Source organism: Mauremys reevesii, linkage group 13 (genome assembly GCF_016161935.1).
Source record: "Mauremys reevesii isolate NIE-2019 linkage group 13, ASM1616193v1, whole genome shotgun sequence".
In the NCBI taxonomy this organism is placed as follows: Eukaryota; Metazoa; Chordata; order Testudines; family Geoemydidae; genus Mauremys; species Mauremys reevesii.
Window position 1 is genome coordinate 25,232,590 of NC_052635.1, and position 17,114 is coordinate 25,249,703.

Sequence of the window (17,114 nt, forward strand, 5' to 3'; positions counted from 1 at the left end):
AGGAAGAGCTGAAAGTGACCAGCAGAACTTACACATACTTCCTGGTACTGATCAATGTTCCCCTTTCCCATCCTAAAGCCCAGCTCCCTGGGATCCAAATGTCAGGCCAGGGTGAGGCTGATCCTAGATGATTCTCAGTAATAGTAGAACGGTGGGACTCAAAGGGGAATCACCTCCATTCCAGTCATATCTAGTCTCTACTAAGTTTCACTGGCCTCTGTGAATTTCTGCTTGAGGGTCATCATGCCCCAACACCCCTGAAGCCAGTAGGCCAGATCTGTTCCAATCGATTGCACAGAGTTGCCAGCTGGAACCAGTTGAAAATGTTCTACTGGACTTTCCATAAGGCTTCCCTGGAACTGGATTCTGGTGATTGGTCCAGACCTGGATTTGGGCCTCCCCCGAGTGCTACGGCGTCTAGAGGTTTGGGTTTGGCCCATTATAAAGATAACGATTCGGGGTGTTCAGGTCCACACACTGATTCAGGCCCTATCTCTATAGCAGACCCAATCCTTTCCATAACATTGTGAGGGTTGTGAGACCCCCTAGTTCTGCACTAGGGATGGGCGAACCCATTCAAAAAGAACCACCAACCCCAATTTTTGCCCCGAATCAAACCTGTTTGGAGGTTCAAAAAGGTTCAGATAAACTTCTTCCCTGCTTTTATTTTGAGTTCCTATAGCAGCCCGTCCATTTCTGGGTCCTGTGCAGGACTGCGGGAGCCAAGAGGCCTGAGAAAGGCCCTTCTCATGAGAAGTCCAGCCAATTTTGCAGACCCAAGGGGCTCAGAGAAGTTTAAGATAAGAATCCAAAATGTTATCTGCATCCTAGAACCGGCCGTTCTGAGGTTCGCCGATCACTAGCACAAGGTGTTACTGGAGTGCACATGACAGCGATGGAGAATGGCACATGCAGAAAGGAATGAGGGATGAGACACACTATGGAGGGAACAGGACTGGGCACCCACAGGAGCGGGGCTGACCAGCGGATTGCTCACCAAAGGGGCTTGGCCTTGTGCTGGATGCAACAGCAGGGATTTTAGCTAGAGCATCTCTTTGGGAAAACCCCCCAAATCCCGATGTAAATTGTTCCAAGGGTTAATTACCCTCACAGACCTCTAGTGAAGACTAGGCAATAGCAGCCTGGTTCTGAACTGACACTGAACCATGCAATAACCCTCCCTAGCAAGGCCCATCTTCCAAGAGCATTATGCACTAGCCCTCATGCTCCCTATTAACCGACTGGTGAAACAGACACAGAAAGATCTTAAGTGACTTCCCCAAGGCCAGTGCTGGAGCTGGTCCTGGAACTCAGCAGGCCAAAGCTCTCGCTAGGAGAGGAACCCTAGGAACGGCTCAGTTGGCACCAGGGTTTGTATCTGAAATAACACCTAACCGTGGGGCAGCATCTCTCCATGCCACCCCACGCCTCACCAATGGAATTACCGAGCCTAGGTAGGAGCCGTCACATGGAGTTCTGAGCCGGGCTGGCATGGAGATAACGCTGCGAACTGGAAGTCATGGGGCTGGGGGATGTGAGTCTCGTTCTGCTCCGTTAGAGGGAGCCGGAGCCCGCAGGAGAGGGTTGGACACAGAAGAGACACGAGGACAAGACGTAGAGGTGTCAGTGAAGAGCGCAGTAGCCAGGACATCCCAATGGCATGGTGACTCGGCTGTAGCGCCATGGGAGGGCTCTTGCTCACACACACGAGGCGAGGAGAGCTGCCTTACTTAGTGGGATAGAAGATGCTGCTTGTGCTTTGGGGGAAAGCGGCCATATGCTTGGCTACTAGGTTTATCTGACAGTTCTCCGGAGCGGGAGGCTCCCCAGAGACGCTTGGGTGCATCTTGTATTCCAGTAAATAGGGTAACACACAGTAGGGGGGGAAGGGATGGGGTGCTTGTTGTTTTAAAGGAGATGGACAACACAATGGGCAGTAAGATGCTCCAGAGAGAGAATACCTCCTGCTTGTGCCTGGGGGTGGTTTCCTGCTCCGGCTGGCAGCAAAGAGAGGGTGAAAGGAACCGGCACAGTCAGACAAGGGAAGTTGTCACATACATCACAGTTCAGTTTAACACAGGACCCTGGGCAATGCCGGGGCAAAATCAGCAACATGAGCTTCCCCACAGCGGTGCCCTAGCAGTGCCAGCTGGGACTCCTGCAGTGTGAGCTTCCCCACAGCGGTGCCCTAGCAGTGCCAGCAGGACTCCTGCAGTGTGAGCTTCCCCACAGCGCTGCCCTAGCAGTGCCAGCAGGACTCCTGCAGTGTGAGCTTCCCCACAGCAGTGCCCTAGCAGTGCCAGCCGGGACTCCTGCAGTGTGAGCTTCCCCACAGCGGTGCCCTAGCAGTGCCAGCAGGACTCCTGCAGTGTGAGCTTCCCCACAGCGGTGCCCTAGCACTTCCAGCCAGGACTCCTGCAGTGTGAGCTTCCTCACAGCGCTGCCCTAGCAGTGCCAGCAGGACTCCTGCAGTGTGAGCTTCCCCACAGCGCTGCCCTAGCAGTGCCAGCCGGGACTCCTACAGCATGAACTTCCCCACAGCGGTGCCCTAGCAGTGCCAGCAGGACTCCTGCAGCGTGAGTTTCCCCACAGCAGTGCCCTAGCAGTGCCAGCCGGGACTCCTGCAGCGTGAGTTTCCCCACAGCGGTGCCCTAGCAATGCCAGCAGGACTCCTGCAGTGTAAGCTTCCCCACAGCAGTGCCCCGCTGATGCCACTAGATTTCTAGTCACAAACTGATGTGGAACTTCAGAAAACCCATCTCCCTGTTCGGGGTGCTGAGGGCCTGGCCCCTAATAAGTAGAGATAGAGAGGAGAGGCCACAGGCCTGGATGCCTCTCCTAAGACCCAACTGGTATCACTAGGATAGCATACTCCAGTGTGTGTGTGTGTCTGTGACAGCAGGTGTTTTTGTAGGTGAGTATCTGGTGTCAACAGCCGTTTCTGGGGATGTCTGTGTGTGCAGTGCAAGTGTCTGCGTGTGCGGTAAGCATGCCTGCATATGCAGTGTGAGTGCCTGCGTGTGTGATGAGCGTGCCTGCTTATGCAATGTGAGTGTCTGCGTGTGTAGTGCATGTGCCCGCGTGTGCAGTAGCGTGCCTGCGTGTGCCTGCATATGCAGTGTGTGTGTCTGTGCGTGTGGTGAGCATGCCTGCGTGTGCAGTGAGAGTGCCTGCCTGTTCCTGCGTATGCAGTGTGTCTGCATGTGTAGTGCGTGTGCCCACATCCGTGTATGCAGCGTGAGTGCCTGCGTGTGCAGTGCGAGTGTCTGTGTGGGGAGGGGAGGAGGATTGAGAGAGCAGACAGTGCTCCATTCCTTGGTCAGGGCTACCGTTCCTGCGTGGGCCAGGCGGGGAGCTCAGAGTGTAGCTGCCGTTCCCTGACCTAGACAGTTCTCTGCTCAGACAGTGGCCAACTCCAAAATGCTCTGCCTCTCCCCAAAGGCAGCTGAAAGGTGTGCCATGCTCTCCAGGTACATCAGAATAGGAGCTGTTCCCTGGCCCAGCTTGAGCAGTGCAGCCATGAGGCCAGCAGAACTGCTGTGGACATACCTAGGGATGGGTGTCCTTCCCTGCTGCCACCAAGGAGTCAAGCAGTGCCAGCCCTGGCAGATTCCCTGTGAGACCCCCAGGGAATCCCGTTGAGAAAGCCCTCCCTGGCCAGCTGTATGGCAGACATCTCATGGGTGAGCCCAAGGTGGATTAACAAAGGCATGAGGCTCCCCGTGCCGCTGGGCAAGGAAAGGAGGAGAGTCCTCCTCTCTGACAAAGACGGGCAAGCCCATACCTTGGAGTGCAGAGGATCAGGAGCAGGTATCTCAGGCCAGTGTCAGCACCAGAGCCTTGCAGGGAGGTGTTGGCATCTCCCAGCAAGGAAGGGCACCGCTGTGTGGCAGACACAGATTGTGGGAGACAGCCCCTCCTCTCTAGCATCCTGGGCTCCTTCTCTCTCCAGGTGCAGGCTGTGGGTTGCCCTGGCCAATCCATATAGAGGGCACTCCTCCAAACCAGCTCCCGACACCCTCACGGTCTTCACCCAGCGGGTCCTGTACCTTCAGCTCCTTGATTTTCGTTGGGGTCGTCACTTCCTCAACCTCATCCTCCGCCTCGGAGCGTCGCCACCCGCCGTACTCGCTGTCCTCGTCCCGCCTCTCGGGCTCCGCCCCTCCGTCGTGGTTCTCGCTGACGGAGGCCGGGCGCGAGAACTCTACAGGGTGCAGAGGGGAATGCACCAATCACAGGAGTCAGAGAGGGAAGAGGACGAGACGGGCCCAGCTAGACCCACCCCTCCCCCAGTCACAGCCAGCGCAGGCCTAGTCCTTACAGATATTCTCCTAGGGTTATGACCAGCCTCGCCTTAAACGTCCCAGGCAAGGCTTCCACCCTTCCCTTGGGAGACAATTCCACAGCCCTCCATGGCAGGGATACTGCCCTGATGTGCAGCCTACATTTCCCCTCCCATTCCTCTCCCTCCTTGAGATATAGACTCTTCACTGGTGCCCATTCTCACACCTCTCCGCAGGCCTTGCCTAGACCCTAATGGGGCTAGCTTAACTCACCAAGTGAGGTCTGCAAGCGAGCTGAGCGCACTCAGCTGAACAAACCACCTTTCCCCCTAGTCGAGGCAAGGCTGCAGGGCCCACTTTTGAAAGCTATTTTGGCACTGCTCCGCTCGCTGCTGCCACGCCTAGCTGACTTCGGCTAGGTCTCGCTGAAAGTCAGCAGAACTGAGGCACCTGAATGAGTTACGCGTAGCAACACTGAGCAGAGCAATGCCGTATTATACTATTAAAAATCTGAGCCCAAGCAGAGTCAGGCAAATTGGACGCGAGTCTGCTACACTTGCACCTCGTGTCGTCACTTACACCCCTGTGAAATGAGTACAAAGTGGGTGCTCCCAAATCAGAGCAGGAGGGTTTTACATCCAGTCTGCACTGGAGTAACTGACCAAGGGGCAGGGCAGAGGTGAATCCGGCCCATTTATCTTATTTATTCTTCCCCTTGAGTCCAGTCCCTCCAGCTCCCCGATCATACTGCTTTTCCTTCCCTGATCTCTTTCCGGTGTGTCAGTATCTCGCCGGTAGCAGCGTGCCCGGCCTGGATGCAATCACTCAGGTGTGGTCAACCCAGAGCCTGCTCCATGTTGCGATGCCTCTCCACACGCTGCCTAAAAGCGCATCAGCTTTTGATAGCTCAGGTCTGTGCCTATCATCCCTGGAAGAAGCAATGTCCGCTGGAAACAGCTCCGTGGATAAATCCCTGGTCAGCAGGTTCCCCTGCAAAGATGGCTTTCCCCACTGCTTGTTGGCAGGTCACCTTCTGCAGGCTGGGAGAGGAACCTTTCCAAGACCCACAGGGGCCATTCCCCACGCATGCAATACCCCAAGCCAGCTGAACACTGGGAGGGGTGCTCAGGAATCGGACTAGTCTGAGGAGGAAAAGGCCTTTTTCAGACCTTGAGTTCATTCTCCAGCCATGAGCTTTAGCTAAGGAATTCCTGGTGCCCTCTGTTGAACAGGCACTAAACAGCCTCTGGGACTTGCTGGCTGGGGACGAGCTGGAATAATAAGGGGGAGGGAGTTGGCGTGCTCAGGCAGAGCTGGGGGAGGGGCTGCGGCTCAGAATTGGGGAGAACTGGCATTGCTGGGGGAGGGGCCACAGGTCAGGATTGGGAGAACTGGCAGATCGGTGGGGGTTACGTTTGCATGCTGTGCCTGGCCAGTACCAATCTCCCAGCTTTCTGAGAGTTAACCCCCTGATGCCCAAGAGTCGACGACAGCAGCAGCAGCAGGAAGCTGTGAGCTTGCAGTGCCAGAGCCCAGCCGCCCCTTGCCCACACGGCCCCTTAGTGTCTAGGCCTGTCCTCCCGGCTCCCACCAGTGAACCAATCTCCCTCCCCCTCCCCAATTTGGGGCGTACCTCCATCGAGGCTGCGAGACATGGTGTACCGTTTGCTGGAGGAGCGCTCGAAGAAGGGCGCGGGCCGGTCGATCAGGGCACTGGCCTGGCGGGTCTGGGCCTGCGTCCGCCCGCTGTAGCGGAACTTAGAGCCCATCACCAGGAAGCCCTTTGGGGGTGGCTCTGGGGACACCAGCCTGCAGATGGAGTGGGGAGGAAAGCAGAGTGTCACTGGCAGGCCAGCTCCATTCACACATGGGGCAGGGGGGCAGGAACCGATCAACATAGAGACTGGCAGTCAGTGGGGGGCACAACCAGGAAAAAGCCAAGAGGCATCGCCAAACATTGTCAATGCAGGGGGGGTGTTCACTCTGAATACTAATGATGGTCACTTCATTGTTCCACTGCAGATCATTTCAGCAGAAACATCCAGCTACCCTGGAGGCATGGATGGAAACTATGGTTGTGGGTGGAGCTCAAATAAAGAGCCACTCTTCCCCCAACACCTGGGCTCTTAACCCTGCTTCCAGGAACAGTGCTGTCCTGTTAGCAGAACTCTCCAGCCCTCTCCCTCCTCGCTGGTCTCTTTGCCTCCATCTCACTGGCTGTTCCTGTCCACTCTACGTCTCCTGAATGGTGAAGGTGCAAACGGCCTCACCTCACATCTCAGTGACTTCAGGATCATAGACTTTAAGGTCAGAAGGGATCATTATGATCTTCTAGTCTGACCTCCTGCACAATGCAGGCCACAGAACCTCACCCACCCACTCCTGTAACAAACCCCTGACCTATGTCTGAGCTACTGAAGTCCTCAACTTGTGGTTTAAAGACCTGAAGGTGCACAGAATCCTCCAGATGTAGAAGGTGAAGGACTGGATGGCGGAGGGGAGCGAGAGCCGAAAAGGCATGTGACTAAATCAGATGATAACGTGGGAGGCAGGTGGGTATAAATGAGGGGTACTACTCTGTATGGGTGGGGGGCAGCAGTGGGTAGGGGAGATACAGGGACTACAGCTGGGGGACATCTTTTCGGTGACACAAACATTTTGCGAATTGGTGTTGCTTTTGTTAGGTCCTTCACGTCGAAACAAAAACAAAGGAAAAATTCTGGGGGGAAAAAATCAACACATTTCCATATTTTTCTTCCAACTTTTCGTTTAGAAATTTCCTTTCATATTATTTAGGAAAAGTTTTTTAAAATGTTAAAAAATGCTCAAAACTGAACCAAACATTCCAGTGCAGGGGGAACAGAATAGTTCCTTCGCCTCAAACGGTTTGGGTTTTTTTCCAATTAGCCTAAAATTTGGGAAAAATTCATTTTCAGTTTGACCCCAAATTAATCTTTTTCCTCCCGGAACTGCCAGTGAACAGAACTGTTTCTACTAGAAGCAATCCAGAGCAGTGCGGAGACCATGTGCTGTGTGGGGGCATTTTTTTTTTTTGGGTCCATCTAAATAAGCAAAGCTCTAAAGCTGCTGTGCTGGCCTCTTGAGGGCTGGAATGGGGAATGTAGCAGGGCGAAGGATGGCGCCGTGTGTCTTGATGTATTAAACGCCGGCTTGTCAGCTCTGAAAGCATGTCAGATGGAGATAAAAGCAGAGATCTGTGCAGCATGAGACCTGGGAAATCCAGCACTGGGATCTCAAGACGTGGGCTCTCTTCCCTAATCCACGTGCCATCCTGCAAGCGAACTCCTCCCTACACTGTCTGTGCAAGTATCAGGGGTCAAGAGTGGCCATGAATTCTGGGAGCCCAACTTGAGAGCCCTGGGGCCAGGTTTGACCAGGCCTCGGGGTTCCTGTGGGTGCGCTTTCTCTGCCAACACCTGATTTGCAGGCACAATCAGGGACGGGCATGCCCAAGTGAAATTGACTGGGGCCCATAATTTTTGTACTCACAACCTCAGGTGCAAACGCAGTGAAGAGCTGTAAATCTGGCCCCTAGAGCCTGGTTATTAGAGGTGCCGAGAATCACTGACCCCAGCTTGATCTGCAGCTGCTCTGAAAATCAGGCCCCATGGGTCTCAAGTTGGGCCTTCAAAATTGGTGGCCTTTTGAAAAGCAAGGCCTCAGTCTTCAGTGCAGCCACCTGCAGGGACCCTGCAGTTACTAGCTTGGAGCTAGAAGGCTTGCGGGGGGCAGAGGTTGAGGAATCCTGGCCCCGCTGAAGCCAATGGCAAAACTCCTGCAATGAGGCCTGGACCTTACACACGATGGTTGCAAAGAGCAGTCTGTAGGATGCGTTGTCTCTGTTTAGAATTTGAGCTCTGGAAACCATGCAGAGCACCAGCCCTGCACAGGCTGGCATGTAAAAAATCAGAAGACTCCAGAGTGAGTGAAAGCATTGCCATGGCAGAGCAGAGGAAACAGCAAATACCTGGCCTGGATGCAGCTGTCCCAACCAGCACAGGATGCAACTTACTGCCATGGAGAAACTAAGCCCATCAACAGACTCTTTTATATATTATGTGATGGAGCAAGGCCGGATGGCTACAGGGACTGAGGAGAGGGGGGTATATGTTAGCCCCACTAAACAAATCCTACCCATACCACCAAAAAAGTTGCTCCAGGCCAGGCAAAGCACCAATCAAAGCACTGGGGCCAAGAAAGGCAAGGAGAGAGAGAGAGCAGAGGAGATTGGAGCACCTGCAGCCAAGCCAATCAGCAGGCTAATCCTGGTATAAAAGAAAAAGGAGCACTCCTCACAGGAAGAGAAGGAGGGAGAGGAAGGAAGTGTGGAGCTGGAGAGCCAGAGCAGAGACAACTAAGAACTAAGAACTGAGAGGTGAGACTGGAGGATTGAGGAACATACAATCAAGCAGCATCAGATCAGAGGAGGGTCCTATGGTGAGGAGGGATAAAGAAGGAAGGACTCCTAATCAGACATAGGAGGAGTTGATCCACTGTGGGTTTCATCCAAGGGAAGACACTGACCTACTAGAGGAGAGGAGGAACTCTACCACAACTAGATCTGGGAAATTTCTCCATTAATGCAAGGGAAAGATGGCCTTGTGGGCAGGGGACCAGACTGCAATTCAGGACATCAGGGTTCCATTCCCGCTGCTGTTAGAGACTCAATGCGTGACATTGGTCAGGTCACTACCTCCATGTGTGCCCTGGTTTCCCCATCTATGAACTAGAGGTGCGGATGCTTCCCAACTGCATAGAGCTGCTGTGGTGATAGAATATAGGTAGCTAAACAAGACCACCACACATCAGGCAATGCAGAAGGTCAGGTCCCCACAGAGCTGGAATGGAGATACTCATCTCCAGGTGGCTTTTCTTGCTCCAAAACTCTCAGTGATGGCAGCGTTATGGTCACAGTGTGTTCCTCACAGCAGTCTGCTTGGATTCCCCTTGTACGAAGCAGGGCAATTGGGACCCAGCTCTGCAGGGCACAGGGCTCTCCCTGATTGGGTTCGGCTGGAATATGCCACGGTTTGGTTGGGCAAAGCCCAGCCAGAGTGCAGTTTGTGTAGTGGGGCAGCTCCCAGGGATATCAGGTAGGGAAGGCCATGGAAGCAGGCCAGGGAGAGCGCGTTGGGAGGCCCAGAGACAACCCCTCCCCACATGGGGCAGAGAGGAGAGGGGTATCAATAGGGCAAAGGCAGCTGAGGGGGAGCACTAAGGAGACAGACCCCTGCCCTCCCCCCCCATGGATCCCCCGTGGGGCATTAATGAAGAACGTCTCCCCCAGTGAAAAGCACAAGGAGGGCAGGGACAGACAGCACACCCAGCCTCCTCTCTGCGAGCCCTGCCCTGTCCTTGGCATGTCTTTACAGGGACCTTCCTCCTCACCTGAAGAAGGTGTGGTGCTCAATGCAGACCTTCCAGAGCCTCTTGGCAGAGCGGTGGTTGGGCAGCTTGAAGCCAATGGTGCTCTCAAACTGTTCGTACTGGAAGCACAGGAGACAGACTTGTGTTACAGCCAGGATTCTTGCTTGGGAGCTGCCTCAGCCCGCAGCCCTGGGGGACAGCTCGGGCTGGCGACAGCCTCCTAGCCAAGGTCCCAACAGGAGAATGACAGAGCAGGTATCTCTATAAACCCCTCCCAGCATGCTCTGGGGCCCAGGCTGCAGTGGCTATTCTGTCAGGACTTGGCTGGCGGCAGGGCAGGGTCAGAGCTCACACGGCAGCGGGATGGCCTTTGTGGGTGATCACGTTTTCGTTGGCACTAACCGGCTTTTGGGTGGGAAGGGAATTCTCTCCCGTAAGGAAAAGAAATGTCAAAATGTTCCATTTCCTTTGGGGGCCGGGATAATCCCACTTTTGCTCCCTTTTTCAGACCCTTCCCCCCTTTCTGCCCCACTGGAAATAACAGATGAGACAGTGGGTTTGGTTTGTTCCCTGCTGAAATGAATTTGGGGGCCTCCCAGCCCTTGTGCGATGCAATAACAATGGACCTTTCCAGCACACATGCACCCTGGGGAGAGAACAGACTTCCTGACATCCGCCCAGGAGGTAAGGATGGACTCTGCCCCATGCGCCCGCACTCCCAAGAGACGGGCTCTCGTAAGAGACACCCACCTCGCCGGGGCGGATTTTGATGTAGAAGTTGCTCCTCTTGTAGGAAATCTTGAGGATCTTGGGCCAGGCAAAGCGGTTTATCCTCAGCCTGTCTCTGTAGATCAGCAGGCCGTTGGCACAGACGCCCAGCATGATGTCGATGCCTTCTGAGTCCTGATGGAAGCCAGAGAGGAGGGTTAAGGACAAGGTAGGAGGGTTAGTGTTTGGCCAGAAAATAGCCCTCCAGCTACCGCTTGGCAGTGGGGTCTAGCAGGGTGGTCAGAGCCTGCACCAGGCCAGGGGCCATAGTCTGGCTGTTAATTTATATCTGCAGCCAACTGTAAAATGCCGCAACTGCATTCCCGCCAGAGCAGGCAGTGCCACTGGGCTGCTGCCACACATCACATGGTACCCAGGTCCCTTGCTGGAGATGCCAATGGGGAGAAGCTGGTGGGAGGGGGATGTTCCCACTCAGGATGGGGCAGGAGGTTTGGAGAAACACTCTGGCTGCCGTTCACAGCTGCGAGACACCTGTGCTCTTTTGTGGGGGTTTCCCGCCCTTAAAAGGGCAATTCCATCTTCTCATGGCTTTGAGCTCCAGGGCAACCTCTGGGGTGGAGAGACAGGACCATGCCCTCAGCAGCTCAGCCAGCATAATGGGGCCCTATCTACAACTTACTGACCGGGTGAGGTTTTCAGAAGCACCTAAATCACTAAGGAGCCCAAGGCCTTGTCTATACGAGGTGTCCACAGTCATTCTCAGGGTGGAGGTGGGATCCTGGCTCAGATGGCATCAAGCTGGCCACAATAGGGGCAGGTCTTGGGGGGCAGCCCCAGGCTGGAGGTTGGGCTCCTTCGTCTTCTGGTATGCCTGCCACAGCTCCTTCCCCTTTGAACTGGACTGAGACCCACCCACTCCATTTTATAGGCTGGTAACCACTATCGGCCATTACCAGCCTGGGTTGGATACAAACACGTTGCCCTGGGTGAAAACGACCATGCTGCCCCTGGCCTGTTGTGTTCTTGTGAGCAGGCAGACGCTTCCCCGCCTCGCTCTTGGACAGGCCTAGCGGCTTGACATGGGACTGGCCTGCCAGCTGCTGCCTGTAGCGTGCGCTGCAATAAACAGCATCCCCAAACTGGCCAGCTTGCTCTGTGCTGCTGGCTCAGAGGATCAGGGCGGGCAGCGAGTGAGCGCAGGCCCTGGCGGATGGGTCACGCTTCGGGACTGACAGCGTCTCCTAGATGCACTCCAGTCCTGGATGACAGGGCAGAGAGGCCCCACGAGAGTGCACCAGGGACTCTAGTTCTGCTTGTCCCGGCTTGGATGAGACAAACAGCAAACTTCTCAGTGCCGTCATCTCCTGAGAATGGAAAACCACTGGGATCCTTGGCGCTGGGGGCACAGGGACATCATGTTGTCCAGAGACATCCGCAAGGGACAAGGGTCGGCAGGGGAGAGACAGAGAGAGGAAATGAGGGACAGAGGGACGTCCCCATTGCAATCGGGAGTGGGACTGCCACACATCTAGGCATACCTCACGCTACCTAGATCAAAGCTAGCTCCAGTAACAACAGCGGTGAAGCCTTGGCAGCATGGGCAGCAGCACAGGCTGGCTGCTCAGGTGTGTATGGAGATTCCTGGGAGGGTGGGGCTAGCTAGACCAGCGCTAGCTTGGATCTGTCTGCATCCGCTGCAATCACACCTCCTGACTGCAGCATAGATATACCCAGAGTGCGTGTGAGACAGGGAGAGAAAAGGAGCGAGGCAGAGGAGCGAGGAGCTCTGAGGAGAAGCGCAGAGAGGTCTCCTGTGCTCCTGTGCCCTGACTCCGGGGGCTCAGTACCTTGGCATGGTGCAGGTCGACTCCGTACATTGAGAGCTTCTTGGCATTCTCCAAGAAGTGGATCTCCGCTTCGCCCGGCGTCATGCCCCTGGGAAGGAGATGAGGTGCAAAGAGAGGCTGATTAGAACCACCCCACTGCTGCCAGCTGCAGCCTGCAGGCGTGGGGAGGTTCGGGGGTCTGGTCAGGAGGAATTGCTCAGGAGATGAGCACTGGGATGCTATTAACAGGGAACCCAGGCCAGCACCGGGCTCCCTCCCAGCACCTGGCAGGGTGCTGCCGTTTGGATCCCTGCCCACAAGGGAGGAATGGCCGAGCTGGTGGGGAGCCCAACCTGTAGGTCTTGTGCAGCTCCATGATGCGCTCCTCCAGCTCCCTGGTCTGGTTGGGTGCGAAGTGCAGCTCGCTGACGTAGTTGCCGACATGCTCCTCAGCGTCGTAGTCTCCCAGCTCGGCCTGCACAGCGTAGGAGCCCAGCAGGGCGTGCGTGACGAAGGAGCACGGCAGCCGGCCCGTGATGATGTCAGCCCGCAGCTGCAGACACAGGTAGTATCTGGAGGGGAAAGGACGGGCGGCTGGTGAGATGGGGGTGAGGACAAAGGGAAATGCCCTGGTGAGCTCTCCGAGGGGCCAGGCAGATTCTGAATGGCACAGGGGTCCACCCGTCACAGGGAGATGGTCACTGGGGTAGGGTACATGTATATGGGGCACACAGCCAACAATTAAAGCCGACACTGTGCCCCCGTGACCAGGAGCAACCCCCCGCCCCACACTCAGGATGAGCCCCCTGCCTAATGTCCATGTACTCAGGCCGGACTCCCTCGCCCTCTGCCAGGGATGGACGCTCCGCCCCATACCCAGGATGGACCCCATTGCCCATGGCCTCAGACCTAGGTCAGACCCTCCCATAACACACCCAGAGGAACACAGTCACACCCTGCCCGCGCATGCACACCTCCTGCACTCCGCCACACTACACACTGGGCCAGTCCCCTCCCTGACCCAGCCAACACACACAGGTGGCCAAGTCCTACACACAGGTGGCTGTTAACACACACACGGTCCCATCCATCGTGCCGCTGGCTGTCAGGGAGGGGAGGAAGAGCCCTGGGGCGGGGCAGCGTACCCAGTGCCCCATGGCCCCTCACCTTGTGATGTCCTCTGTGAGTTGGGCAGGGTCGGGTGGGTAGAATTTAACAGTGAAGGCAAAGTTCCAGGGGCCACCTAGGAAGAGAGAAAGGATAAGGGGGAGCATGTTCCCCATGTGCCTAGGACACGTCCTCCCCAAGGGCACCCGCCTCCCAGGCTGGGCTCAGTGTAGGGAGCCCGTGCCTATGTCCCACCCCTTCCCAACGCCCAGGGCCCCTGGGGCAGGCAGAAGGACGAGGCAATTCCCCTGGGGTTGCTACCCAAGCACTCAGAGAGATTCACCCGCCAACTATGGGTTGCTCAGGGGATCTGCAGACTGTGCTTCCTGCAAACCCTACCACCGTCTGTCCAGCTGAGAGCATCACTGGCCCAGATGAGATCTGCCCATCCTCTGCCATGCAGGGACGCCACCTCTTCCTGTAGCCACAGCAACAAGCCCCGCATTTCCCAGCAACGTTCCCTGAGGTCCACCATTGGTGAGGGCACAACGTCTCTGCAAGCCACTGCCCAGCCCAGCTAATCAGCCTGCTGGCCTGCTTTGCCACCCCCGACTCTCAGCCAGTCCAGGATCTCCTGCTCCTCCTCCAGCTGACCAGCCCCCACCCTGCCTTGTCAGCCTGGGAACCTACTCCCGACCAGCCCAGGTTCTCCTAATGGCCCAGCGGGGCAGAACCAGAGCCCCCTCTGGGTGTCACGTCGATCCAGCCCCTCCCCACCCATTCTCCAAGGGAGCAGGGACTGTCACAAGGACGTCCGTTGGCAGCTGGGTGGATCCTAAGGCACCTGCGTTGGATGCTGGGCAGGGTCACTGCTGTGGATAAGGATGGGGATCCCCACCAGCTAGGGAGGCTCTGCAGCTCCCCATCCCACTGTGGGTAATTCTAATGACTCGTGGGCACTTTATGGTAGCTGGGAATCCCGCCGCCAAGGAGCCCCAGGGCCTGCACACCTCAGCAGCAGAAGGCAGCCACACCCCCTCAGCAGAGGGAGCAGACATCACCCCCTTCATTCACTGCACCCTCTCCCAAGCCAAGGGGCATCGCCCCGACACAGTCGCAAGAGATGCGGACACGAGGTCTGATTCTCCATCTCACAACGGTTTCACGTCAGGACCACCCAGTGACTTCAGGGAGCGGCTCCTGACTGACAATGGTGTGAGTGAGGGGAGAACGGGGCTCGCCGAGCTCCACAGAGATGCCCAGCTGCAGGACGAAGGAGCAGCAAAACCATCCAGCCAGTTGCCATAAGAAAGGTCCTCCACAGGAACGGTGGCACGTGTGGTCCATCGGCTACTGGAGCCCTGCTCTGGATGCCAGTCTGCCCCTTCTGCCAGTGGTGCACACAGCACCAGCCATGCATTCCCCAGCTGTCCCTGACCGGATGCCAGTGGCCCAGTTTTCAGAGGAGTTGAGCAGCATCTGCAGCTCACATCCGCCTCCGGGAGAACTCCAGGCACTTGGCATCTCTGCGAATCAGGCTCTTATTCCACCTTTCCCCTTGCTTCTCTTGCCCCCCGTGGGCTGCACCAAGGGGACGGAGTTCCCACCGGGGTAAGCAGAATGGGGAGGTAACAACTCAGAGCAGCAGCTGGGTTTACAATGGCGCCAGTGGCACCAGGGAGCCGGGCCCATGCTCAGAAGGGGCCCCGACCTGCTCCGCTTGGTGGCTTCCTCCCGCCCACCACTTGCTTGTCTCATCCTGCAGGGTTCTCTGCATTTGTGGGGGGATCCGGGGGGGGGGGGCAGCTCTGGCCATAGGGAGTCAGGGGGAGGGTGTTGCAGAGGTGCTGAATTTCTGATTTCCCCACGGGTGCTTGACCCAAGCTCTGTCCCAAGCCCCATCCCCACTCCACCCTTTCCCCCAAGGCCCTGCCACCCACCTCTTCCTGCCCCATTCCACACCCTGCCCAGAGTGCCCCCACCTCTTCCTGCCCCTTCTCCTCCCCTCCCCCACAGCGCCTCCTGCCCACTGCTGAACAGCTGATCAGTGGCAGGCGGGAGGCGCTGGGGACGGGGGGAGAATCTGATCAGCGGGGCTGAGCACACACTATTTTTTTTTCTGTGGGTGCTCCAGCCCTGGAGCACCCACGGAGTCGGAACCTATGGGGTTTTGGGTGGAGGGGGGCTGTGTGGCGTGGCATAGGCCAACCCCCAAGGGGAAGGGGCATGTTGGCAGCACAGGGCTGGGCGGGCCACTGTGCGTCTGGCAACTGCCAGTTTGTAAATAGTGCCCTCGGGCTGGGCTGGGCGGGGCCGCGCCTGCCATGCCCCATTGCCCCTGGCTGGCCCCTTGCTCTGGGGACGGACCTCCCTGCGCCATGCTCCATTGCCCCTATGGGGGCCCACAAATATGTTTGGCGTCAGGCCCACATATTGTTAATCCGGCCCTGGGCCTACCACATGGGGGGATGGCACCCCCAGCACACACACTGGGTGACTTACTGCGGATCTGCTTTTTGATTTCCTTGGAAGGGTCCAGCCAGTTCTGAAACAACAAGAAATAGCACAACCAGGGGTCACAGCTGCGGCCTGGAGGGCGGGGTGGGGCTGGGGAGGGGGGCATCAAACCGGCCCAGCCAAGGGCTGGGTGTCCCAGCCTTACCTTCTGGCTGTCAGAGTCGCAGAACGTCAGGCCGAAGTAATCCTTCTCCAGGAGGTTGAGGTGCTCACACACCATGTCGAAGAGCACCTGGCCCCGGGCATGTTTCTGCAGGAGACACAGCCGGGCAGGGGAGTTGGAGCCAGGTTCCCCCCCCCCCCCGCCCCTTTCCCAGGCCAGTCATGCTGCAGCTGCCCATCAGAACACAGGCAAAAGCAGGACCCGGGGGACGCAGGAAGTGTCTGCCCCTTGCTTTCCCCTCCCAGCGACCAAGCTTAATCACAGCCCGTGCCTGCCTGGGCTCAGCACTGGGAGTGCCCCTGTGGGCACGAGTGTCACCCCAAAGGGGACAGGGAGGGCTGGGGAGAAGGGGAAGGCAATGGCTCCATCGAGGGTGTGGCTGTGGGCATGCTCCCCCTGGCCCAGAAGGACAATGTGCCTTCCAGACTGTCCCCTGGGATATCCTGAGTCAGTATCCAACTCCCTGCACCCACTCTCCGCTCTTCCTGGGCTTTGGCTTTCCTGGGGACCCTGAAACAATAACAGCACAAAACTCAGCCTAAGCTCCCTCCCTGCACTCAGCCTCCCCTAGGGTTTCCCTCCAGGACATTCCTGTCCCAGCTCCCTAATCCCCTATCCCCAGAGAGCCGGCACCATCTCCTATATATTCATGGGACAGATTCATTCGATGAACTGATCCTGCAACAACCAGTTTCGGCAGCTTGGTGCAGAGTTTTCACACCGGTAAGTAGGGCGGGCGCACAGAAGAGCCCTAGCACCACATTACAGGGCAGTGTATGTGTTTACCACTCCAATGTGGGATGTAGCCAGGATCTGGGTGATGGAGACCTACCCAACTGCTGGCACACCTCCCACTTTAAAGCAACACAGGTGCAGAGTAGCTGCTATACTGGATCTGAGCAGTGGTCCAGCAAGCCCAGGAGCCTGTCTTTGCCCAGTACCAGATACCCGAGAGGAATGTGCAGGAAACATCACAGTGGGCAATTCTGCAATAGCCTGCCTGCAGGGGTAGTTCCTTCCTGACCCAGACAGTTAGCGGCTGGTTAATAATGCCTTGAAGCAGGAAGGTTTATACCGCTTATATTCCTATATTTATCCTGT

At 56.7% G+C, this 17,114-nt stretch overlaps 1 protein-coding gene across 14 annotated transcripts in view; it reads right to left on the reverse strand.

The window, feature by feature from the left end:
* The window catches only part of EPB41L1 (erythrocyte membrane protein band 4.1 like 1), a 150,984-nt gene that overhangs the window by 29,281 nt on the left and 104,589 nt on the right, over nt 1-17,114 (reverse strand). For 10 of the 14 annotated variants that reach the window (XM_039498012.1, XM_039498017.1, XM_039498011.1 and 7 more), the window contains 10 exons: nt 15,996-16,100; nt 15,836-15,878; nt 13,394-13,469; nt 12,580-12,798; nt 12,248-12,335; nt 10,422-10,574; nt 9,693-9,790; nt 5,917-6,092; nt 4,050-4,204; nt 1,962-1,997 (listed from right to left, as the gene is read on the reverse strand). In XM_039498012.1, coding sequence (XP_039353946.1) covers nt 1,962-1,997; nt 4,050-4,204; nt 5,917-6,092; nt 9,693-9,790; nt 10,422-10,574; nt 12,248-12,335; nt 12,580-12,798; nt 13,394-13,469; nt 15,836-15,878; nt 15,996-16,100 — 1,149 coding nt within the window. The remainder of the gene's footprint in view (nt 1-1,961; nt 1,998-4,049; nt 4,205-5,916; nt 6,093-9,692; nt 9,791-10,421; nt 10,575-12,247; nt 12,336-12,579; nt 12,799-13,393; nt 13,470-15,835; nt 15,879-15,995; nt 16,101-17,114) is intronic. The other 4 variants (XM_039498015.1, XM_039498022.1, XM_039498021.1 and 1 more) reach the window with 1 other exon arrangement.